This window comes from Pan troglodytes, chromosome 11 (genome assembly GCF_028858775.2).
Source record: "Pan troglodytes isolate AG18354 chromosome 11, NHGRI_mPanTro3-v2.0_pri, whole genome shotgun sequence".
Classification (NCBI taxonomy): Eukaryota; Metazoa; Chordata; class Mammalia; order Primates; family Hominidae; genus Pan; species Pan troglodytes.
Window position 1 is genome coordinate 14,977,391 of NC_072409.2, and position 26,438 is coordinate 15,003,828.

Below are 26,438 nucleotides of genomic sequence, written 5' to 3' on the forward strand. Positions count from 1 at the left end.
ATTGCTGCAGCTACGTTGGTTCTGCTGCTGATTGCGTTTCGGATAGATTCTGTTGCTCTAGGGGCCTATCAGGTCCCTGACACCTGTCCTCTCTCCAGTGCACTTCCTCAAACCGTGTTCTCCTCACTAGGGAAACGGAAATCTCTAATCAGCTTGGCGCTTCCTTTCTTGGGACTTTGGATGCAAGTGTCATTGTGTTGAAACCGGGAATCTGGCCCCTGTTGAGAATGAGGCAAGCCCTGGCGCTGGCCACGTGGTTGAGCCAGCAGGTGTTTGAGGTTGAGATTTCAGTGGGCCCCCATTTGGTTTCTGTGCTAGGGAGAGAGCTGTAGCTCTGCGGCAGCACAGGGGTCGTCACCGTCTCACTCATGTCAGCTCTCACCTTGCGCCACCACTGCGCTGTGGACTCACCCTATGTAATGGGGTTGAATGCGTAGAGCATGACATAGCTATTACCTCCATTGTATCTGTAAGAAACAGAGGCTCCAAGAGCCGAGATGGCTACAGCAGGCATAGAGTGCAGCCAAAACCCACTTCATTTCTCCAAAGCCCTTTCTGTTCAACATCACCTTAGAATCCCTGTCTGAATTGCTAATAGGGCAGCCCTGAGTGGCCATTGATATGTCAAATACAATCTTGTGATTACCTCTCTTAATCAAACATAAATAATATTGTGCTGCATGAGCCCCAGGGCCAGACAGACTTCGTTTCAAACTCTGGCCCTGTCATTGCCCAGTTCTTCACCCTCAGGCAAGTGACGTCCCCTTTCAGAGCCTTGATTTCCTTATCTGTAAAATGGAGATCATCATCCTACCTACCTCACGCGATGCTGTGAGGAGTAAGTGAGCTAATGCATGTAAAACCACCCAGTGCTGGTTTAGGGCTCAGCAAGCGGTAGCTGTTTTTAATCACTGCACCTGCTTTCCTCTTAGAGCCGATTCCCATCTGCATTTCTTATGGGAAGAAAATCTTACGCTAGTATGCATGAAGACCACCTTCATTGTGTCTCCTTAGCTTCCACAGGCCTCCCAGCTCATCTGCCGTTCCTGCGCTAATCAGAATTTCCTGACTTCTCCCTGTTTGTCTCGGTTAATGCAGAAGGAAGGGGCTGCTGGCACAGAGGAGCCGAGGCGTGGGCCGACACGCCTGTGATTTGAATGTCTTTACTGTAATCTAGCAAGCGCGTGTGGGGGCTTCTGTCAATACCAGAGCGGCCGGCCAGAATGGGCAAATACTGGCAGCCCGGCCATGCCTGCCCCTGCAAATCATCAGAGTAGCTCTGGGCTGACACCCACATTTCCCCTAACTTAAATCATCTGAACAGTGAGCTGGCTTCACGATGAGACATTGATTCTTTGTTTAGGGCTTGTTATAGTGACAGGGGCCCAGACTGGGAGTCTATTTCTGACGTGCCTCGGCCACCGTGCAAATGGTTCAGAAAGCTGCCTTGGTCCTGTCACCCCAAAATGTGGCATGTCCCCACCCAGCCCAGCCAGAGTCATCTGACTATAGCCATGCAGTGACCCACCTTCCCAAGTCCACCTGATGGTCCTGGGATCCCTGGTAACCCAGGCCCTCTGAGGGCAGGGAAGGAGTGTGTGTGGGCTCAGGGGTCATTAGACCATGAGCCCTGGGACCTTAGGCAATGTGCTTCACCTGTATGAGCATCCCTTCCTTATCCATGAACTGGAAATCATTTCAGAAGATCTCCCTTCTGGCGAGGATTTGGTGAGTGAAGGATGCAGGTCATCTGGTCCCAAACAGGAGCTCAGCAGACCTTGGCTGCCTTCTCCTCACACTCACGCCAGTGTCTGGCTAACCTGAAGTTATTGTCATCTAAGCCTGCTGTCCCCACTCTCTCAGCTTTCTGGTAAACAAGGTCTTGGCATTCTTTAGGCCAGACACCACACTAGCTTTTTCCATGTTGGCCGGGACCTCACCCTGGCTCCTTGGCAGCCGCCACAGCTGACCCTGTAAGAAGAAGCCATCAGACCAGCACAGCATTCTCCTCCCAGCTCTGGGAGGGATGCTGAGGCCCCAGCAGGGAATTTGGAGGCATTTAAACAAAATGCAACTGAGATGGGACTGCTGGTGAGAAATAGGGCCAAATTCCCCAGCTTGCTTTATTCTTAAGTTTTTAAAAAGGACTGTCAAGTGGGTCCAGGCTCTGTGCTGGTCACTTTCACCTGTACCAGGGGTTGTCCGCCTTAGCTGCACTGGAGTCAGTTGGGGAATTTCAAAATCTGTGACTCTGGCATTGGGGATTAAAATAACCCAGGTAATTCTGGTGCATAGCCAAGGATGAGATCTGTGAACCTCCACCATCTCCTTCATCCCTGCTTAATCCCCCAGCAGTCCCCGGAGGCAGGTAGCTCTACCCACATTACATGTGACAAGAATGAGGATCTAAGAGGTGTAGTCACTTCCCCAGGGTGGCACCAAGAGCAGCAAGGAGCAGAGCTGAGAGTGGAACCCCCCAATCTGCCACTTCTCGGAGTGACCATGAATCAGAGCCTGCCTTCTAGGAACTTGCAGTGTGCTGGGGACAGTCCACCTGGGCACAGGTGGTGGTTGGTGGAGACATTGAGGGGGAAATGAGGTCCTCTTCATCTGAATGATTCAAGTAAGGTTTCCCCAAGGAAGTACCATGAAGAAGGCAGCCAGGAGTGAGAGTGCACAAAATGCTCAGGGTGTGGTGGACAGCCCAGAACCTCTGCAGGAGGAGATGTGTGTGTGAATGAGGTGGACAGGGTGTCATAAGCAAGAAAGGCAGCTGGAGAAGGTCACTTAGAGCCTTGAGTGTCATGCTCAGGAACCAGGCTGGCCCCACCTGCATGGACCTGTGCAGTCACACAGGGCCCCAGGCTTGGCTTAATGCTCTGCTGTCACCGTCCTGAAATTCCTAACATTTTTACCTTTTGAACTGGTGTGGGGATGTTTTGTTTGTTTTGTTTCGAGACGGAGTTTCTCTCTTGTTGCCCAAGCTGGAGTGCAGTGGCGCGATCTCGGCTCACTGCAACCTCTGCCTTCTGATTTCAAGCGATTCTCCTGCCTCAGCCTCCTGAGTAGCTGGGATTACAGGTGCCCGCCAATATGCCTGGCTAATTTTTTGTATTTTTAGTAGAGATGGGGCTTCACCATGTTGGCCAGGATGGTCTCCATCTCTTGACCTCGTGAGCCACCCACCTCAGCCTCCCAAAGTGCTGGGATTACAGGCGTGAGCCACCACACCTGGCCTGAACTGGTGTTTTATAAATGGGACAGTAGAGTAAGGACATTAGCAAAGGAGACATGCACAGAACATGTGTCTCCATGGGGCCTCGCCATCCCAACCCCATACAATTTTCTAGTGCCTGCAGCACCGAATTCCAGTGGACCCAGGATGTGGGGACATTCAGCAGGACTCTACGTGCTCACAAAGTAAACATGTCCATGTCTGACAGCCCCAAGAGGCCACACTTTCCATTAGAACCAGAACTTGCTTCAAATACAGAAAGAAGGCAATAATGTTTTTTTGTTTTGTTTTGTTTTGTTTTGTTTTGTTTTTGTTTTTTGGGGTTTTTTTCCTGAGACGTCTTGCTCTGTCACCCAGGCTGGAGTGCAGTGGTGTGATCATGGCTCACTGCAGGCTTGACGCCCTGGGCTCAAGACTTCTTCCTGCCTCAGCGTCCTGAGTAGCTGGCATGACAGGCTTGAGCCACTAGCCAAGCCCGGCTAGTTTTTTTTTTTTTTAAGAGATGGGGTCTAGACGGGGTCTCTCTGTGTTGCCCAGGCTGGTCTCAAACTCCTGGGCTCAAGAGATCCTCCCCACTCAGCCTGTGATGTTCTAAGAAATATGAATGACCAAGGAAACCTATCATATTTCTTATTTGTGTTACTTTGTACTTAGCCAACCATTTATCCTGAAAATGATGACATAGAAGGAAAGGCAAAGATAAAACAACCATGGTTCCTTTACCTTTCTCATCAGTAAGCTGGAGATAGATAGAGAATGTGCAGATAGCAAGAAGTGAAATAGGCCAGGTGCAGTGGCTCACGCCTGTCATCCCAGCACTTTGGGAGGCCGAGGCAGGTGGATCACTTGAGGTCAGTTTGAGACCAGCCTGACCAACATGGTGAAAACCTATCTCTATGAAAAATGCAAAAATTAGCTGGGTGTGGTGGCAGGTGCCTGTAATCCCAGCTACTCAGGAGGCTGAGGCAGGATAATCACTTGAACCCAGGAGGCAGAGGTTGCAGTGAGCAGATATCACATCGCTGCTCTCTTGCCTGGGAGAAAGAGGTAGACTCCGTCTCAAAAAAAATAAATAAATAAAAAGGCAGGCGCGGTGGCTCATGCTTGTAATCCCAGCATTTTGGGAGGCTGAGGCAAGAGGATCATGAGGTTAGGAGATGGAGACCATCCTGGCTAACATGGTGAAACCTCACCTCTACTAAAAATACAAAAATTAGCCGGGTGTGGTGGCTGGCGCCTGTAGTCCCAGCTACTCAGGAGGCTGAGGCAGGAGAATGGCGTGAACCTGAGGTGGAGCTTGCAGTGAGCCGAGATCGCGCCACTGCACTCCAGCCTGGGTGACAGAGCGAGACTCCATCTCTAAAAAAATTAAAAAAGAAAAAAAGAAATAAAAACAATGGAGTTAGTTTTGTGCAGTGTTTCCGCTGTCTGATGAGAACAAAATACAAATGTATAAATGCATGTACAAGCTATAAAATACAATTGTACATATGAGTTAGCATTTAAAACTGGCATTGCACAAGGCCAAACTAAATGACAAAGTTCATGCCAATATAATTTACATTTTTATTTTTTCTTATAATGACATTAAATAGTAAATTTAAAAGCATCATGATAGGTCTAAAAAGACACCATAAAAGAAAAAAGGTATATATTTTAGTTCGGCACTTCTATATTTTAACAGCACTTTTTTCCTGCATATTTATTTTATATTTGGTCTTGCATATTATGTTGCCAGCCCTGGTAAGACCCAATCTCCACCCTCAGGGGAAAGAGTTATTTGTTGAAAGTCTCTTGTGAAAGAATCTATTTGTTTATAATCTGTTTTAATCTTCAAAGCAACCCTGTGAGGTAGGTTGGCATTGTATAATTGTCACAGATGAGGAGGGACAAGTTAGTCACCTAAGAGCACATAGCTAGTACAGTCAGGGTCAAGGTTCAAATGCAGGTCTTTCCACCCAAGACACATTCTCACTCCACCATGTTGTGTCATCTAAATTGATCAAATAGAAACAGAGTTTTAAGTTTCCATACAGATGCCTCTACCAAAAAAAAAAAAAAAAATCAAAGACAAAAACCAGCCCTCTGGTGTGCTAGCTGTCACACTGTACTGTTGTTATTTGCTCCCTGAACTAGACAGGATTCTTTGATACAGGAGCTTTTCTTTTTAATGTTTTTTTTTTCTTTTTTTTTTTGAGACGTAGTCTTGCTCTGTTGCCCAGGCTGGAGTGCAGTGCCACAATGTTGGCTCACTGCAACCTCCACCTCCCGGGTTCAAGCGATTCTCCTGCCTCAGCCTCTCGAGTAGCTGGCTGAGTAGCTGGGACTACAGGTGTGCACCACCACGCCTGGCAAATTTTTTTTTTTTTTTTTTTTTTTTTAGTAGAAATGGGTTTTTGTCATGTTGGCCAGGCTGGTCTCAAACTCCTGACCTCAGACGGTTCGCCTGCCTCGGCCTCCCAAAGTGCTGGGATTACAGGCATGAGCCATTGTGCCCGGCCTTTTTAACTTTTTATTATGGAAAATTTCAAACTTATACAAAGTCAGTGAACCCATCTCCCAGCTTCCACTGCTATAAATATTCCATTATTCTATTTTTTAAGTTAAAAAAAAGTTTTAATTAAAAATTTTGATTGTCCTTAAATATACATAAAATTTGCCATCTTAACTATTTTTAAGTGCACAGTTTAGTGGCATTAAGTATATTCACATTGTTCCATCTCCAGAAGTTTTTTTGTCTGGCGAAACTGAAACTCAGTACCCATTAAAAAACTCACCCTTCCCCCTGCCCCAGCTATTGGCAAGCACCATTCTTTCTGTCTCTGTGAGTTTGACTACCCTAGGTATCTCATACAAGTGGAACCACGCAGCGTTGATCTATTTGCGACTGGCTTATTTCACTTCACGTAATGTCTTCAAGATTCCTTTATGTTACAGCATGTATCAGATCTCTTACTTTTTAGGGCTGAATAATATTCCCTTGTGTGTATATGCCACACTTTGTTTATCCGCTCCTCCACAGATGAACCCTTGGGTTGCTTCCATCTTTTGGCTGATGTGAGTAGAGCTGCTATGAACATAATGTTCTGCCGTTCTTACATTATCTATATTTTCATCCACTTCTCATCCCTCATTTAGTTATTACTGTTTGTACCAACTCTATTTTATTCGTGTTTGCATTCCCCTAACACAGAGCCTAGACCATAGTAAGTGCTATAAAAATGTTTGGGTGTGTGGATGGATCTTCCAAAAGTATGTGTTTTCTTAATTTTAATTTGTATTTTATTTTTAAGTTATAGGGTACATGTGCAAGATGTACAGGTTTATTACACAGGTAAACATGTGCCATGGTGGTTTGCTATACCTATCAACCCATCACCTAGGTATGAAGCCCAGCAGGCATCAGCTGTTTTTGTTTTTATTTATTTATTTATTTATTTATTTTATTTTTGAGATGGAGTCTCGCTCTGTCTCCCAGGCTGGAGTGCAATGGTGTGATCTGGGCTCGCTGCAATCTCTGCCTCCCGAGTTCAAGTGATTCTCCTGCCTCAGCCTCCCAAGTAGTTGGGATTACAGGCACCTGCCATTATGCCTGGCTAATTTTTGTATTTTTGTAGAGATGGGGTTTCACCATGTTGGCCAGGCTGGTCTTGAACTCCTGACATCAGTTGATCCGCCCACCTCAGCCTCCCAAAGTGCCAGGATTACAGGCGTGAACCACCACTCCTGGCCGACATTAACTCTTTTAAATGTTAAGCAAGGTCCATAAAGAGGTCTGAGATTCTTTCCATTTCTCATAAGAATCTCATAAATGTGCACATAGAATTTTGATAAAAATTAAATCAGTAAAGGAAGAATGTAATACTCTATGGGTCTTCAGAACAAGGAAACTTGCTGAAAAATCTGATGAGAGATTTTATTTTTATGCCAATAAAAATATCAGCAATGCTGTGGATAGAGTCATTTATTTCTGGAAGTATCAAAAACCTTTGAAATCACCAATTTTACCTGTTAACAAGGATTCAACTTATTAATGATAGTGTTTCCAATGGATTCCATATGTCAAGAAGATAATCCAGGAGTAAAACTTGTCTTTTTGTAACAAAGTTCTCGACAGGGTTAAGCAGCTGTGTTTTACTGTCCTTCAGGTCATACTTGGAAAACTCTGCTAATGTGATCTAAGCTTGAACGCTCACGGCCTGAATTCCCTGAATTAACATTGCTATCAGCCAGTAGCCCCAGCGCCTAGAGTGTCACCTAAGAAGACAAAGGGCTTAATCAGCCTCGTAGAACTAAATCAGCACTTCAGGGGAGAATAATGAGACACCTTGCCTTACTCTTCTCCATGCACAGTGGAGTGGGGGCCGCCATTTCTACTTGCAGGACGCAGGTGGACGAGCTGGTGGGAGTGGCTTGGCACCTCGCCTTGGGCCTGTGGCAGAAAGAGCCTTGACAGCGGTTTGTTTACTCCCAGGAGCTGTTTGTCTCTGAAGGGCTGGTGCTTTGTGTGCAGGAGAACCTAAAGGGTTCCAATTTTAATTTTTTTGTTTTTATTTTTTGAGATGGAGTTTCGCTCTTGTTGCCCGGGCTGGAGTGCAATGGTGTGATCTTGGCTGACTGCAACCTCCGCCTCCTGGGTTCAAGTGATTCTCCTGCCTCAGCCTCCCAAGTAGCTGGGGTTACAGGCGTGCACCAACACGCCCAGCTAATTTTTGTATTTTTAGTAGAGACAGGGTTTCACCATGTTGATCAAGCTGGTCTTGAACTCCTGACCTCAGGTGATCCGCCCGCCTCAGCCTCCCAAATTGCTGAGATTACAGACGTGAGCCACCGTGCCCGGCCAGGGTTCCAATTTTAAAGAGAACTCTCCTGTCCAGGGAGGTCTGAGGGCAAGCAGTTAGGACTGAGGCCGCAGGGAGAAGCCAGGCCTGCAGTAGACCACATGCATGCTGCACTCCTGGGTTTGGGAAGCCACCAGCTGTTAACCCTGACTCTGCAATGTCTGAATCCTGTCACCTGGGCAGATGTCTTTACCTCAGTTATTCCTCTGTAAAATTTGAGTGTAATTTCGACTTCATGAAAGTTTCCAGAATGTTAAAAAGAGTTGTGAAGTGCGTAGCACTGTGCCTCACACAGAGTTAAACTATGATTATTGCCTTTGTCTTACAAGGTGAGTTGCTCCAGGGAAAAGAGCCCTCTGTGCCTGGTGCCATTCAGACCTTTATGCGTGGTTCTGGGTGACAACGTCACTGCCTTGCAGCAGGATTAAGATAGAAGAGTTGGGCCCTGAACAGACAGGATTTGCTCACCTAACTCCTATTCACCCTTCCAGGCCCAGCCGAAGTGTCCACTTACCATGTTTTCTGACCTGCCGCCCTGGAGAATTTGCCGTTTCCTCTTTGGACTCCTGTGGACACTTTACCCCCCACCCCACCCCACCCTGCTAACACTACACCATGTGATAGACTTTCTTCCCATGTCTAATTCACACATCTGATGCTGTTCTTTAAGCTCTTTTCAGAAAAAGCCCCTTGTCACATTTCCCCTGACTCTTTCCCTTCCATGCCCATGTCCTGTTGCATTTTTAGGGCGCAGACATCTTGTCCGGGGGATATCACCTCCCATGAGCACACAACAGGCCCAAAATGTTTATGTCTCCCCAAAGGCGAGATTCTTTCTGCTCTCCTGCAGCTAAATTCTGCCTCAGACTACCCTCATCTACAAATCTGGCTGCAAACTCTCTTGAATGTATCGGGCCCTCAGCAGACTTCTTCCTGGCAACCCTGAGCCAAAGCTCCAGGAGTGACTGCCAGCCACTTCAGTGAGCATTTCCTTGGAGCAGCTCAACTCCCTGTGCATGGGTGCCACTTGCCTGGCATCGAGCTCTGAGACCTCTTTACCATCAGGCCAAGCAGTGTCAGAGACACACTGAGACCACAAGGCTCCTGTGGCTGGAAGCAGGGTTCAGCTCATTTCGTGGTTCTTTAACCAGCATCCCTGAGCTTCTGATTAGGGGCTGGGCTCTTCCTGGGGTGTACAGAGATGAGTTCAGCCTCTGGCCCCTTGAGCTCCTGGTGAGAGGGGATACCAGTGAAGACTATCCCAGCACCCAGGAGTACACACGGCACTGGGATGAGTGACTGCCACTCAGAGGCCTGCATGTGTCAGGAGGACAGTCCAGGCAGAAGGAATAGAACTGGCAAAAGCAATGAAGAAGGTGAGGAAGGAAGGATGTGGTGTGTGATCACGGGATGCGTTTGGAGCATGAGGTATGTGGAAGAGCAGAGGCAAAGTGACACAGAAGGACTCTAGGAAAGGAAGCCAGGGTCAGCTTTGGGAGGGTGCGTTTGCTGGTTAAGGAGCTCTCCCTTTCCTCACCCCTATTGGGCCCTTGTGTGTGCCACATATGTTGCCAGGTGCACAATGTTGAACAAAACAGACACCATTCCGGCCTGCGTGAAGCATATAGTCTAGTGGGAAAAAGAGACATCAGTCAAATAATCACACAAAGGTAACATCTATGCAGAGTTCCTGAGTAGGATAGTGACGTGGTCTAATTTGCATTTTAGAAAGCACTCTAGCCAGAAGAGCTGGAGTAGAAGAGGGACGAAACAGGAGAGGAGCGTGGAGTTAAACCTCCACCGTGATTTAAGCCTGTCCAGGCCTACGCCAAGGTAGGCGCAGATGGAGAGCCGGGGGTGAGCGTGAGACAATTCACAGGTAAAATAGGAAGGAGTTAGAAAGTCTGATAGGTCCACTGTGGGTAACTGTGGATAATGACAGTTAAGAAAAAAATAGATTTGGGGCGCAGTGTTGATGGGATAGTAATTGGAAGTTTCAAGCTATTTTGAGTTTGAGACGCCAGCAGGCCATCAGGTGGAGGTTGAGATGGATGGGTATAGAGCTTCGGAAAGGTGTCTGAGCTGCCAGGATTTGTCAGGAGTCATCAGTGGATGAGTGATGCTGTGTGCATGGATGAGATCACCTGGAGAGAGAATTAATTGCCCTGCTCTGGTCCCAAGAGTGAGAACAAAACTTCCAAGCCACAGGAATGGAATTCTAGCTGAGCTTGTGTTAGTTATCACTAGCTGGTTTCTCAGCTGTTGAGCAAGGAAGATGTAAACCCATGCCAAAGTAATAAATGGCACATAAAGCTATTTTTCCCAAGGAACTAGCGTGGGGTTTTTTTCTCGTACACAAAATAAAGTTTGCATTGTTTTCCTTCTTGCTCCAGCAGCCAGGAAGCTCAGAGCTAATTTTGTAACTTAACTTAGACGCCACATAGGACCTACATACCCAGCTACTTTTTTCCCAAATAAATACTTTTTATATATCTATGTATTTGGCAGCCCTGATGTTTTTCTTTGTTGTTTTAGATGCTCATATAAGCTGCCTCAGATCCTTTGTAAAATTAGGTAGGGTGTAACTGTATAAAAATAAATATTCTCCTTACCCTAATATTTTTGGGTCATCCTCACAGCCCTTGTGCAATAAGTCTGCCCAGTTTCTGAGTTAATATTGGCTAGATTTAAGCAGGAAGAACTCTTAGAACTTACGGAAGCTCGACAGTAAATTTAACACTCATGCAACTCATTAAAATAGGATAAAAGTGGAGCTTCAAACATCTCTGTGTTTGCTACCAGGGCTGGGGGGTGGGGTGTTACCCTTAATTCAGCTCAAGATCTGAAAGTCTGATCTTTCAGAATTGAGAATACACCGCTGAAATTAAAGACTTGTCTGTGTAGATAAGCACTCCAAACATGTTCAAAGAAAAAGTGAGGTGTTAGCTCTATACGGATAGGATTTTTTTTTTTTTTTTAACTCAGGGTATCGTCTTCTTGACTAATAAAACGTGGTTTGGTAAAAGCAAACTTGCTTATCAAACAGCATAAGCATAAAATCGATTGGATAGTATATTTTATTTTTGATCATCCCTGTTCTTTAATTATTTTAAAATTTCAGTTTGCTATTGTTTAAGATCACTGTGTAAATGGTTTTCAAAGTATGCCCCACAGCCAGTGGCCTAGGGACTGCAAAGATGCCTGGGATGTGGGGGGATGAGAAGGTGGCCAAGCCTGGAGAACCCAGCCAGCACCCCTGCTCTACCCCCAGGTCCTCCAGAGCAGCTGATCTCTGCATTATGGAACTCAGCTAACAGGGTTCCTTCTGTATAAAATCTTATTTTTTTCTGAGATGGAGTCTCACTCTGTTGCCCAGGCTGGAGTGCAATGGCGCCATCTCAGTTCACTGCAACCTCTGCCTCCCAGGTTCAAGCAATTCTCTCCTCAGCCTCCCGAGTAGCTGGGCTTACAGGCACCTGCCAACACACTTGGCTCAGCTCATTTTTGGGTTTTTGTTTTTTTGGTTTGTTTGTTTGTTTGTTTTGAGATGGAGTTTTGCTCTTATTGCCTAGGCTGGAGTACAGTGGCATGATCTTGGCTCACCGCAACCTCTGCCTCCAGGTTCAAGCGATTCTCCTGCCTCAGCTTTCCTAAGTAACTGGGATTACAGACATGCACCACCACGCCTGGCTAATTTTGTATTTTCAGTAGAGACGGGGTTTCTGCAGGTTGGTCAGCCTGGTCTTAAACTCCCAACCTCAGGTGATCCACCTGCCTTGGCCTCCCAAAGTGCTGGGATTACAGGCATGAGCCACCGCGCCTGGCCTAGCAGGGCTGCTTCTGCATAAAATCCTATCTGAATAAAGGGTTCCGCTGCTAAAAGTGAAAAAAGTGAAAAGTTTAGAAATCTTCACATTGGAGGGCATGTCTCCCTAAATAGCCCTTGGGGTATGGAGGGGGATGTGGGGTGTAGAATCTGACTGTTGGTTCCTGCTCTGCCTTCCACCCTCTCTGTGACTTTGCGGGATGACTCTTCCTCTCTGAAACAGCTTCCTCATCCATAAAAGAAAATGAATTTCTTGATAATGGCTACTTCACTATTAGCTAGTTAGAAATAGTTAGATATTTCTGTTATTAGATAATAATATTAGATAGTTAGAAATAGCTAGCTATTTCTAACTATCAGAGGGTTAGAAAAGTTAGCAGATGGGGGCCAGGCACGGTGGCTCACACCTGTAATCCCAGCACTTTGGAAGGCCAAGATGGGTGGATCACTTGAGTTCAGGAGTTCGAGACCAGCCTGACCAACATGGTGAAACCTCATCTCTACTAAAACTACAAAAATTAGCCACTTGTGGTGGGGGGCAGCTGTAATCCCAGCTACCCGGGAGGCTGAGGCAGGAGAATCGCTTGAACTTGGGAGGCAGAGGTTGCACTGAGCCAAGATGGCACCACTGTACTCCAGCCTGGGTGACAGAGTGAGACTCCATCTCAAAAAAAAAAAAAAAAAAAAAAGGAAAAGAAAAAAAAATAGCAGATGGAGAAGCTCTGCAAATAGGAATTTCAAAACTGATGGCTCTTGCACCGTGCCACTGACCCACCTCTCCCCTCTGCACTTCCCAGGAGGAGCCGATCACTTTCTGTGAGGAAGCCTTCGTGTCCCACTACCGCTCCGGAGCCATGAGGCAGTTCCTGCAGAACGCCACACAGCTGCAGCTCTTCAAGCAGGTGCCTCCCTCCCTGGTCTGGCCTGGGTCTGGCTCCCTGGCGGGGATTTCTGCAGCTGTCTCCACTCTAAGCACTGAGGCCGCAGGCATGGATGGGACTCAGGCCCCAGGCAAAAGAGGCTCAGGGGAGGGGGATTGGATGAAGAGAGCAGTCACTGACCAGACAGACCCTTTGCAAATCTGCCATGTGGTTTTCCAAGTTATCATAAATATGCAGCCGGTATTTTAGAAAGAAACTTGCCTGTTGAACCTTACTTTTTGAAAACTCCTACCTTGGATACAGTAAGGTGCCCAGCTGAATGGTTTTTCCCCCTTTTCTTTGTATGAGCTGTTGTGCTTTTGTTCTTTCTTTCTATAGTTTATTGATGGTCGATTAGATCTTCTCAATTCCGGCGAAGGTTTCAGTGATGTTTTTGAAGAGGAAATCAACATGGGCGAGTACGCTGGTGAGAAGCAACTGATTTTCCTTCCGGGGCTGCAGGCTGCTATCATTTAGGGCATATTTGACAAGGAGGGGCAGTGACTTGCTTTTCCTTTATTGGGGCTTAGGAAGAGACTGCTTTCAAGCTTGGCCTTGAAATGTTTGAAGAATTCCTCTTCGTTTTCTGACAAAGTGCACACTGGCCCATATGAAGTCGCCCAGCCTAGGATCAGTTGCTTCCCCTGTGTAGACAAAGTCTAGTTAAAGTAGTAGCCAGCGTGGTCCACTGGGAAGCACATGCAGTATTCAGTTAGGAGGCCTGGATTCAAGTTAGGACTCTGCCTCCTCACAAGCTGCAAGACCCTGGTTGAGTCATTTCCCCTTCTGTAGCTAAAGTTCCTATCCATGTCCTGAGGGTACCGTGTCCCACCTCACAGGATTCCTGTTGAGATTAAATCAGAGTACATGAGGAAAGGTTTGTGCAGTCATCCAGGACAGTTCCTGGCATGGGGACTGTGTGCAGTAAGTTTTTTTTTGTTTTTGTTTTTTGTTTTTTTTTTGAGACAGAGTCTTGCTCTGTTGTCCAGGCTGGGGTGCAGTGGCACGATCTTGGCTCACTGCTGCAACCTCTGCCTCTCAGGTTCAAGTGATTCTCCCACCTCAGACTCCCGAGTAGCTGGGATTACAGGCACGTGTCACCACGCCCAGCTAATTTTTGTATTTTAGTAGAGACAGGGTTTCGCCATGTTGGTCAGGCTGGTCTCAAACTCCTGACCTCAGGTGATCCACCTGCCTCAGCCTCTCAAAGTGCTGGGATTACAGGTGTGTGAGCCACCGTACCCAGCCCTGTTTCTTTAAAATATGACAAATTATTGTTGAGTGCCTGGTCCCTGCAGATCTGAAGAACTGAAGGTCTTGTCTTCTCATTTTTCAGAGGAGGCATCTAAGGCCCAGAGAGGTGTTGGTGGCTGAGTCTACCTCCTGAATCCCAGTCTGACCCTCTTTCCAAATCCCATCGCCTCAGTCTTTGGCAGCGAAGGCAAAACCAGATGCAAAATAACACCCATGCTGCTGGCCCCCTTTTATTGCTGGGTGTGTGTCTATTCTGGACTACTGTGATAATCCAATTGGCAGTTTGTAAGCTCACAGAGCAAGGCACAGTATACACCTATAAACATTGCAGGCCCTCCCAGCCTGTGCTGCATGGAGAGCACAGTTAAGAAAATCACCATGAAGTCTACAAACAGCAATAGCCAGTCACTGATAAGCATTTCCTGAACACCTGCTAGGTCCAGAGCCCCATAGAGTAAAAAGCGGAGGACCCAGTTCTGCCCTCAAGGAGTGTTAGGTAGGAGAGAGAAATGCATGACTAAAGACAATCAGAAATTAAACCAATTCAGGAAAAGGAGTAGAAACACATTTCGGTGCAGTTAGACTAGGGCTGTGTTAATCCTCGCTGTGTAATGTGAGGGCGTGACAAAGGAGGCTGGGCTGGAGTTGTGTTCTAACGGTTGCATGTGAGTTCCAGGAAGAAAGGCTTTAGATGTTGTTAAACTGAGTTCACTTATTCAGTAGGTTAAGACCCACCATTTAAAATGAACAGAGTTTACCAACAACACATCCATTTTCTTTCTGTCTCACTCTCCGAGGGTTCAATGTGTGTCCAGCAGGGTCCTTTCAATGGGACACACAGCCCTGGGGGTTCCTGTTCTGGTGCCCCTCACAGTACTTCCCAGAGTATGGATGTCTCAGTGGCTGTTACCTATTCCCGAGGGCTGTTCAGAGGAAGGAGAAGCCTCCAGAGGACATCACATCTGAGCTGTCAAGTTTACTAAGCAGAGAGAGTAGGGCGTGGTGACTAGGCAAGGGAGCGGCATTTGCAAGGGCCTGCAGGCCTGCGAGGATGCTGGTTTACGGACCCCGTGGTCCCTTAAGTAGTTCCCCGTGGTGGGACATAAGGTGGTGCAGCATCACAGCAGCACAGGATGGAGAGGCCGTGAGGCGCGACTGGAGGAGAGTGGCACGGCTGCCTCGGAGCCTGACCTCCAGCCAGCAGGCAGTGAGGTGGCTGCTGAGTTTGCAGTCAGGGTACTGCATGATCAGCTCTGTTTGAGAAGGAAACCCTCTGGCAGTGACTCGCTGCCGCCTCCTTTAAGAACAGGACATGGGACCCTCCACCGGGTTCTCCAAGTCCTGAATGCTGAAAGCAATTTCGGCCAACCGTGGTGGCTCACGACTGTAATCCCAGCACTTTGGGAGGCCAAGGCGGGTGGATCACTTGAGGTCAGGAGTTCGAGACCAGCCTAGCCAACATGGTGAAACCCCGTCTCTAGTAAAAATACAAAAATTAGCCAGGTGTGGTGGCAGGCACCTGTAATCCGGGAGACTGAGGCAGGAGAATTGCTTGAACCCAGGAGCTGAGATCGCACCACTGCACTCCAGTCTGGGAGACAGCGTGAGACTCCGTCTCAAAAAAAAAAAAAAAAAAGCAATTTTAAGGACTCCCAAGGACAAATCACATCTTTAAGTGACAGCTTCTCTGAATTCTCTTTCCCCAGGCAGTGACAAACTGTACCATCAGTGGCTCTCCACTGTCCGGGTAAGCATGCACCCAATTCTGAGCCCCCTGGACTCCCTCCTTAGCTTCCTGGCAGCCTTCCGCTTCCCTGTGCTTCCCCTTCCATCCCGGAGCACTCCATTCTCTCTGCTGGAGATGCCTTTGTTTGTAAAGCCAGGCTCTTCTCATGCCAGATGGAGACTAGAAGGGTGGGATTGTCCAAAGCCATCACTTGGTGGGGGCTGAAAAAGGCATGAGAGGCTTCCTCCTCTGCAGGAAACCAGCCAAGGAGAGCTGAATGGAATGTTGCTGTCTTAGAGCATTCGGGGGGGTCTCCTTCTAGGGCCAGAGCAATTGTCATGATCATGGGCAAACCAAAAATTGCTGCTGTGTAACCTCTTTCACAGCAAAGCTCCTGGGAAGATGGAGAACACATCACTGGGAGGTTGACTGTTGTTGTGAAGTGTCTTGATGTGTCAGGAGCCAGGGGCATAGGGCTTCCAACGTCTCTAAAGAATTCGAAATCTTGCCTTTCCCTTCCATCAGTTTATAATTGAGGTGTCCTGAAGGCCTACTGTGTGCCAGGCACCCTGCTGGGTACTGGGGATGCAGCAGGGAGCAGGGTACAGGCCCTGCCCTGCGGGAGCTCCCTGTCTTGCTGGGGAGGCGGGCACGAAGCAGGCAACTCCAGCATCAAGTGATAAGTGTTCCCTCCTGCTAATGCGTCAGTGCACTGCTGCCAGGCGAGTCCCTTGGAAGTGGCTGCAGTTGGCGGAGAGTAAGCAATTCCTTCATGAAAGACTTCCTTTGTTCCTCTTGTATGGCCAAACACAGCACTTGGCAAATCAGAGAGGAGTAATAAGGACTTGTTGATTGATTGATAAAGGGAGTTTCAATACTCCAAAGGACCATTTAAATGGGATACTGAGTAATTTTGGAAAGCAGTATGGAATAAATGAGTGGGTGAAAATTTCCCATTGTCCTACAACATAGAATGCTTTCTAGGTCAAATTGTAATGTTTTTAATTAAAGCTCAAAATTTCTAATGTGGGCAGTTACCAAAAACTGTGCTAAAAGTTAAGACCGATAATTATATTACTATATCTTATTCTCTTAGGTACCCACTGGTTCCAGCCTCTCTCCATCCGAATCAGTTTTTTTAAACCACCACAGACCTGATTCTGTGATGAATTTGATTAAAAACGCTCCGTAGTGTAGACCCCTTAGCCTGGCATTCCGGGCCCTTCACGAGCTGGCCCCATCTGGCCTCCCAGCCTCACTTACTGCTTCTCTGATGATACACTCATGGGAGTGTGTCATGGCGCAGTACAGCAGCCACTTGTTACAGCATACGCCATGGCTTTTCAGCTTCTGCACTTTCTTTTATGTGCTATTTCCTGTCCCTAGAATGTTCTCCTCCTGTCTCCTACATCAACTCCTATTTATCCTTCATGGACCAGGTCCAGTGTTTCATCCTCCAGGGCCTTCCCTGATCTTCCAAGTCTCCACGCTCCCTGTGCACACAGCCATTACAGCCGTCATCACACGCTGTTGTAATTATTTACTGTGCTGTCCTGCCTCTCCAACTGGAGGTTTTGGAAGGCAGAGATCAGGCCTCCCTTGGCCTGGTGCCTTCAGAACCCTCACGACGTGTCTGCAGGGATGAGACTGAGAAATGGATTCACGGACAGCTATGAAAACGTGCCCTGTGCACTTCAGGTCCCTCCACTGCCTCTTTAGGAGCGGGAGGCCTTCCCTCCTCCTTCCTCCCACTTTTGCTCCTAAAGAAAGTGAGCGAGAAATTGCTGTGTTGGATTTAACTAAAGCCATGGTGAACATTTGTGGCTATTCATTCTTTCCTTTTTTCAAGATTTAGATGTTAAGGAAGGCAGCCTACCAGAGAGATTTAAAAAAACACCACAGAAAACCAAGGAAAGAAAAGGAAGTTGCACGGTGAGGGCAATGTATTTCCCAACGATCCTGGCTGATCAGGGCCCCACTTTCTGCCCCGGCTTGGTGTCAGCTATGGAGTCCACGGTTATTAAACTTACCTGAGTGTCACCCGTGGTAACTAAAATATCTTGAAAAGCCACAGATGCCCATAGGGAAGCCCTTGCCTTAGGCAGCCTGTGATGCAGTTCCCTCCAGCCAGGGAACAGGTGCCAAGCAGAGCACTGAGTCTAGAGTCTCCCTCCGCCCATTCACACTCCTCATCCCCAGTCCACACACACCCACCCACAGCTCCCACCGAGAGTCCTTCCGTCATGACCATAACTGACTGGCAGGGACCAGTTATCATCCAGGCCTATTTCTCGATGTGCATCTACATACCTTTCAAATGTTGCTTAACTCGATTGAAGAGAAGCAGTCTTTGTTGGTGTTGGATGACTCTGTCTTCAGCCCAAATTGCTAATTGACGTTTTTATTATAGAAAGGAAGTGGAGCAATTCTGAATACTGTAAAGACCAAAGCAAATCCGGCCATGAAGACTGTCTACAAGTTCGTAAGTACTGGTCTTGCTGTCAGGAGCCAAAACAGATCAGTCCCTTAGCATGATGAGACTCTTTATTTATTTACTTACTTTTGAAACTGGGTCTTGCTCTGTTGCCCAGGCTGGAGTGCAGTGGTGCAATCACAGCTCACTGAGGCCTTGACCTCCAGGGCTCAAGCAATCCTCCCACCTCAGCCTCCCCAGTAGCTAGGACTACAGGTGTGCACCACCACGCCTGGCTTTTTTTTTTTTTTGGAGAGACAGGTCTCAGTATGTTACCCAGGCTGGTCTTGAACTCCTGGGCTCAAGCAATCCTCCTGCCTCGGCCTCCCAAAGTGCTGGGATTACCAGCATGAGCTGCTGCACCCAGCCAAGCGATGAGACTCTTAAGTATACCTTGTCCTCTATTGCAGAGATGACTCAGGCTGCTGAGCTCTTTCCTAAAGGTCTCAATGTTCTTCAAATTATTTAGCAGATTATTATAACCGGTTCAGTGACATTTTTAATTTATAGTGTTGGTGCTCACATTTGCCACAGTACAGAAATGGGAGGCTACTGGTTTTAGCTTTTAAAATGTAGACTAGGTGGCTGCACCCTGCCTCTGTTTCTGAGACCCGGAAGCATGGTCTATCTGGTGTCTGGCAAAGCCTTCCTGCAGGAATCCCCATTATTGGGTCAAAATAAAGCAGCTCCTTTGCAGTTTCCTGAAGCGTGTTCGTGGTGGCATACACCACTTAATTTTTGTCCCAAATTCTTCATCATCTCTCTGATCACTGCCCTATAGGAAATGCATTATTTGTAAGACTGGTGTCCACAGTGGAGTGAAAATAGGAGAGCACATCTGTTCCCGGCGCTCCATCTTTCACAAGCATCAAGTATTTTTTCTTGTGACTTCTCTTGCTTGCTAATTTGACCGTGAGCCACTGAAGCGGGGTGGTTTTATTTTATTTCCATTTTTAATTTTGTTAGTCCTCTCTGTGCTTAAGCTGTAGTTATTTTAGCAGGATGGGTGGCTGCCAGCAGAACCACACAGGTCTAAAATGACCTGAAATCAAAGCCAGGGTGTCTGCCAAAATGAGATTTAGGAAATGGCACTGTAGAAACCCAGCAATGTGTCTGTTCTGGCCATTCAGCCTGGGCAGAAAATTGGTCCTGGGGCCCTGCCCTGGTGAAATAGAGTGGATATTCTGAATCTTCCAGCCAGAAACATGGCTGCCGTACTCTTACTGGTAGCTGTCACCAGGCTGCTGAGATAAATAATTATAGAGAGCAGAAGAAGGGCTTTGGAAGGGAAAGAAAAAAAAAAAAATCTGTGCCATCAAAATGCAGAAAATAAAATCTCTGCAGCCTCTTTAAGGGTTTTTTTTTAACCTTTTACCGTTGTATTTGTTTTCATAGCCATTATGTTTTCGACTTGATGATCCCATTTTTCCTTCCTTTTTCTAGTAATCAGAGAAGGTGATTCTCGACGGACTGAAATCAAGCATAGTCCCTGCTGGAAACAGAAAGGGAATCTTAACTTAAATTAATTTTTCATGCAGGCAAAAGATCATGCAAAAATGGGAATAAAAGAGGTGAAAAACCGCTTGAAGCAAAAGGTACTTGAAGTTCTTATTCAAAATGTATAAGCACCATGTATGAAATGCATGGCCACAAAAAAGTATGAGGGGATCAATAGAGGGCTGTTTGATACAGTGTTGTTAACACACTTCAAAATGCATTACCAGCTGTCCGGGAGTTTTCACACTGTTATAAATATTCACAGACAAAAAACTGTCTTCAAATAACATTAAGACTCTGGCTTAAACCCACAAAGGCGAGCAAGTTCAGAGTTGCCACTGTCGGGCTGTCCCTTGCCCACCCCACCAGGCCTGAGTTCACAGGCGTCTATAGAAATTGGCTTGGTGTTCCCATCTGGCACCTGCCCACCCGCTATGGCTGACCTCTGCCCCAGGGCCGGTTGTAACCAAAACCAAGGAGCATCTCTAGGGAATGATTGCCATGGTCCAGCATGCACGTGGCCACCGCCCAGACACAGCATAGGGGGTGGGGCTGAGCAGAATGCCGTGGGCTTACCTCACCCTGGGGGACCAAGTGAGCAGAACCCAGTGGGCGCTGTTGAGACTCTGAGTGGGCAGGGGAGGGCTCTGATTGTCTTCACCAGCCGTCAGTAAAAGTGGGATATCATCCCAGCTATGTCCTGGCTAAGATTCCCCCAGCCTGAATCTCCTTTTTTTTTTTTTTTTTTCCTTTTTTTATCTGACTTCTTTTGTATTTTATTTTATTTTAATTTTTTTATTTCCATAGCCTTTGGGGGAAACAGGTGGTATTTGGATACATGAGTAAGTTCTTTAGCTGAGATTTGTGAGATTTTGGTGCACCCATCACCTGAGCAGCGTACACTGAACCCAATTTGTAGTCTTTTATCCCTCACCCCCTTCCCAGCCTTTCCCCGAGTCCGCAAAGTCTATTGTCTCATTCTTACGCCTTTGCATCCTCATAGCTTAGTTCCCACTTGTGAGTGATAACATACAATGTTTGGTTTTCCATTCCTGAGTTATTTCACTTAGAATAAGAGTCTCCAATCCCATCCAGGCTGCTGCAAGTGCCATTAATTCATTCCTTTTTATGCCCCCAGATTGAATTTCTGGACTTAGACAGTGAGGTTACTGTAAGAGGGAGGGCTTTTTTATATTATTATGAATGCCATCATCATAATTACATCATAATTATTGTTGCCACCTTTTTTTTTTTTTTTTTTGAGACGGAGTCTCACTGTGTTGCCAGGCTGGAGTGCAATGGTGCAATCTCAGCTCACTGCAACCTCCGCCTCCCAGGTTCAAGTGATTCTCCTGCCTCAGCCTCCCAAGTAGCTGGGACTACAGGCACGTGCTACCACATCTGGCTAATTTTTGTATTTTTATTAGAGACGGGGTTTCGCCATGTTGGCCAGGATGGTCTCGATCTCCTGACCTCGTGATCCACCTGCCTTGGCCTCCCAAAATGCTGGGATTACAGGTGTGAGCCACCGTGTCTGGCCTGTTGCCACCCTTCTTTAAGCTCCTCTTAAGGGTGGTCCAGACTAGGAGCTTTCACACTTAATCCTCAGAACAGCCCTGTGGAGTATTGTTCCCATTTCGTGAGTAAACAGACCACAGTTCAGAAGTGAAGTCATTTGCCCAGGGCCACCTTGAGCCTAGCAGAGCCAGAATTGGATTCTAGCTCCATCGACTTCTGGTGGCTGTGTGTTCTTACCGCTACTGCATTGCACACTGCCTTCCTCAAACAAGTGTTTTGTTTTCCAAAAGATGTTTGGGATCACCTACTTCATTATCCCTATGCCCCCAAACGTACCACTCTAATAAGGCCCTTTGTCTAGCTCTGCAATTTTTAAAAAATTGAAAGCAGTTTTAATTTTCTGAAGTCAGAAAGGACCTCTAATTAACTTGAAAGGGTCGAAGGAATTGATTCCTTTCTTTTAATTGGAAAATAATTTGCTCTAAGCATTTAAATTCTTAGTTTCAGCTGAGAGTGGATTTTTAACAGCTGAGATTCACATCCTGAAATAAAAGCTCTGTAATGTAAATCCAGATAGACCTTAAACTGTAGTCTGTTTGCACCCTGCCAGAGACTGGCAGGTGGCATTCTTTACTTGGATGTTATTTAAGTCCCTAAATATACCTTTTTATCTCCCATCCCAGTTGCATGTAGCTGAAATGGATTGCAGATATAAAATGGAGTGGCAGGGAGCGGAGAGTTTTCCCTCCTTGATGCCTGGATCGTAGGCTCGTTGGTATCAGAATATCCCCTGAAGTAAGCAAAGAAAGGGGTCCCTCCTCAGGCAAAGGCCCCATGCGCCCTCATTGGTCAGATCCACTCTCTGCAGACCGTTAAGCTACAGACATCACCTTACCTCCCTACTTGTATGTGCAAGCCTCTGGCCTTAGGAAAATCCCCTTCTTATGATAAGTAACATTTCTGCAAATAACCAGTTAAGCTCAGATTTTTTAATGTGGTTGTTCAAAGATTTGTTTAAACAATCTAGATCACTTTCCTTCCACTCTCTCTCCCTTTCTGTTCCTTGATAGTATCTAAAGCAGATGTCTCCCTCCCCTTCCCTTCCCCCTGCCAGTCTTTTCAAGAATAGCTTCAGGAGATAATGTTCTATAGAGAGTGTCAGTACATTTCAGGTGACACAAATGGTGAAGGCATTTTATAGAAATGTGGCTTGTCACCATCGGACTGTTGACAGATCTATTAGTGCACCCTTTTCAATTTTCACTTTTCCCCCCTTCGGTCGTACAGATTTCCACAGACTTGATATTTTGCAGTTGTTCTTGGAAGAGAGCTATTTTGTAATTGAAACTCTAGCATTGTTCGCATCTACGGGACTTGGGGCTCCAGCACTCTCCAGCGCCCTTTCTTGAGCTAATTTAGGATTTGGCTGCACCTGATCTCTCACATAGCAGTAGAAAATATTTCCTTGGTTTTTTTTTTTTTTTTTTTTGTCCTTCTCCCCTTTCCCTCCTCCCCTTTATCTGGCAACGAATGTACCTCGTGACTCCCCAGATGCCTCTAATATAGACATCTCAAGTTTGGTTTCTGCCATGAAATCGAGGCAGTTTCCAACAAAGATCCAATTTTCAAATGTGCTGGGTTGCCACCTGGCCTCCTCTAACTCTGCATAGCAATGGTGACCTTGCAGATATAATCAAGAACCCAAGCTTGCCCTCTTCACCCTCGCCTTGGGTTTGAATTGCAAATAGAAAATGTGGGGCCGACCTGTGGAGAGGTCACCATGGTGTATGGAGGGTCCATCTCTAATATGACTGAGCCGGGCCCCTTCTCCATCCCTTGTTCATTTGTGCTGCAGATTTTCAAAGCATTTGAAATTGGAGCTTTGGGGATATCTGTGTGACCATTGGCAAATAATTGTTAATAGATCCGATGGTGTGACTTTATTCCATACCTGCTCTGCTTCAACCCAACAACAAAAAAAGAAGGATGGATAACATATTTCTCTAGATAAATGGAGCAAGGTGGTCAGGTTCTTCTATAGCTTGGCCTCCTTTGAAGTCTGACTTGCTCAAAATTGGGAAAAAGAAGAAATGGCAAAGATGCTACCCAGCCATTGCTTTCTAAGGAAGAGTGTAGTGCTTTCATCTGGAGTGTCTCCCTGCCAGAAGAATGCCTCCTGGATGGGCTCATGACTGTCAACAAATTGCATCCCACTGCAGCACCATGCAGGGCTGGCATGAGAATGCCCTGCTTTAAAAGCAGTGGCTGCAAATCCATTTCTCCTCACCTGCAGGCAACGTTAAGATAGGCACGTAGGGATGTCCTCTTTTGCCTATTGAGGAACCCCTGAAATTTTTCTCTTTTTTCTTCGGTATCAAAATGATTTAGCCAAATGGGCCCATTTCACAGCCCTTTGTAAAGTTTCTGAATCTTTGATCTTCTTCTTTTCTTTTTTTTATTTTGTTTTTCTTTGTTCTGAAACAGGGTCTCACTCTGTCTCCCAGTGCAGTGGCACAATCACTGCAGCCTTGACTTCCCAGGCTCAAGGGATCCTCCCGCCTCAACCTCCAGAGTAGCTAGGACGACAGGCATGCACCACCATGCCTGGCTAATTTTTTTTAGGGACAGAGTTTTGCTGTGTTGCCCATACTGGTCTCAAACTCCTGGGCTCAAGTGATCCTCCCTCCTAGGCCTCTCAAAGTGCTGGGATTACAAATCTTTGATCTTTAAGACAAATCGAGCTCGTTGATTTAGAGTCTCTGTGATTGAAAGGAGCAAATTCACAGTTGGTTTCACAGAGGCTTAAATTTCTGGCCAAACTGTTCCCATTGAAGGGAGTGAGTAAGCATGCGTGGGGCCGGGAGAGCTAGGTAGACTTGTAGAACAGACATTTTCACACCTTATCACACAACTGTCAGCTCCCTGTCTCCCGACACATTAAAATACGCTGCAGCCTCAATCACAGAAATTCCAACCTTGGTTACTATTTTGATATCAATATTCATATTTTAATTTGCATTTGCTGTGCTGTGAGGTGGCCTGGGAAAAGAAGGGTGCGGCACGAGTCTGTAAATGGAGACGGGAGTTCTCACACCCGCAGCATGAGTCAGACGGGAAGGCCTCTGCCCATAGGGGCTTTTCAACTCCCCCACATGGTGATGTGTTGTTTGGGCTTCTGAGGCAGGCAAGCGGGACTCAGTGCTGGTTGTGTAGGATATTAACTATGTGACCTTGGGTAAGTTACACGACCTCACTGAACCTAGTTTTTCTCATCTGTAAACTAGGGGAAATACAGGTTTTTGCTGGATCGTTGGAAGGAGTAGAAGAGATAATGTGTTGAGACAGCAACACTTAGTAGGCACTGAATAATTGAGAGTTTCCCTTTTGTCTGTCTTTTGTTTGTTTGTTTTTGAGATGGCGTCTCACTCTGTTGCCCAGGCTGGAGTGCAGTGGTGTGATCTCAGCTCACTGCAACCTCCACCTCCCAGGTTCAAGTGATTCTCCTGCTTCAGCCACCCGAGTAGCTGGGATTACAGGCACCCACCACACCTGGCTAATTTTTGTATTTTTGTAGAGACGGGGTTTTGCCATGTTGGCCAGGCTGGTCTCGAACTCCTGACCTTAGGTGATCCGCCCGCCTCGGCCTCCCAACATGCTGGGATTACAGGCATGAGCCACTGCATGTGGCCCTCTCTGTCTTCTTATGTCCCACATCTGGAACAGCCAGTCTGCCCACATACCCACGTGCACACACCTGGAGACCATGTCCAGCGTGAATGGATCACCTCCCTTGAGGTTGTCCATACAACCACCAGGGGAATCTTTGTAGGACCCAGCACTGACCAAGTCACTCCCTTGGTTAAAACATTTCAGACCTTTCAAACCTTCCACCTCCTTGCCTGGGGGCAGCCCAGGGGTGGAATGCCCTGGCCGCTGGGCCACAGCAGGCCCTGCTGTCTGCCTCCCTGGGCCTGGGGCTCTACTCTCTCATCACCGGCTCATAAGTCCTTTCCTCAGCTCCCACCCCAACCCCTACCCAAGGCCACCCAGAACCCTCTTTGTCCTCTAGTCTCCCGAGACCCTGGGTCCTTACCTCCCCGATTTCTCATGGAGACTCATGTCCAGAGACTTACCATATGCCGTGCCTGCCTTCTTCTCAGAGGGCTGGAGGTTAGAGCATAGTCATGGCTTCTGATTCCAGTAAACACTCAAGGAAAATAATAGGAATACAATGACTTTCTGACTGCCTTGCTTTACCGAGGGACGGGAACTGGCAGGACCCCCGTAACTCTCGGAGCTGAGCCTCGGGGCTCCAGGAAGAGATTTGCCACCCTGTGGTGGCCCCTGATATGTAGCTCTGTCTGGCGTCTTCCTCCTGTGCGACCCTTCGGGAAGAAGCAGGTTTAACCCTCCTGCTAGCTTCTTGTTTCTGCTTTTTAAAAATGACATTTAGAAGGTCGGGTTTTTTCCTGTTTCAAACAAAATTCATGTTTATTGAGGAAAACTCAGCAAATCAGAGGAACAAAAAATAATCTCATTTTATAACCTGCATTTTCATGTACTATATCCTGGGCATTTCCCAGACCACTAAATACTTCTTCCCCATGTCTTTATTTTATTTTGTTTTGTTTTATTTTTTGAGACGGAGTCTTACTCTGTTGCCTGGCGCAGTCTCGGCTCACTGCAACCTCTGCCTCCCTGGTTCATGCAATTTTCTTGCCTCAGCCTCCCAAATAGCTGGGATTACAGGCGTCCGCCACCATGCCTGGCTAATTTTTGTATTTTTGGTAGAGATGGGGTTTCACCACGTTGGCCAGGCTGGTCTCAAACTCCTGACCTCAAGCGATCTGCCCACCTTGGCCTCCCAAAGTGCTAGGATTACTGCACCAGGCCCACATGTCATTATTTTAAATGACTACATCAGATTTTATCTGATGGACATATATACATTATTTAATATTCCCATTGTTGGACCCTTACATGAGTTCCAATTTTTTCTAGACAAATATCCACATAGGTAAGACTTAGAAGAAATTCGTATTATTTCATTAGGATAAATTTCTAAAAATGGGAGCAGTGGGCCAAAGGACATATACATCTTTTAGGTTTTTCATATAAATTGCCAATTTATATTCCCATGAGAAGGGG

The 26,438-nt window shown here is 46.8% G+C and overlaps 1 protein-coding gene across 20 annotated transcripts in view; it reads left to right on the forward strand.

The window, feature by feature from the left end:
* DENND1A (DENN domain containing 1A) overlaps positions 1-26,438 on the forward strand; it is a 542,971-nt gene that overhangs the window by 453,228 nt on the left and 63,305 nt on the right. For 19 of the 20 annotated variants that reach the window (XM_009457264.5, XM_054659070.2, XM_528425.9 and 16 more), the window contains 5 exons: positions 12,700-12,804; positions 13,162-13,249; positions 15,783-15,823; positions 18,213-18,284; positions 19,814-19,870. In XM_009457264.5, coding sequence (XP_009455539.1) covers positions 12,700-12,804; positions 13,162-13,249; positions 15,783-15,823; positions 18,213-18,284; positions 19,814-19,870 — 363 coding nt within the window. Of the gene's footprint in view, positions 1-12,699; positions 12,805-13,161; positions 13,250-15,782; positions 15,824-17,651; positions 17,735-18,212; positions 18,285-19,813; positions 19,871-26,438 lie in introns of all 20 variants that reach the window. The other variant, XR_010148858.1, reaches the window with a different exon arrangement.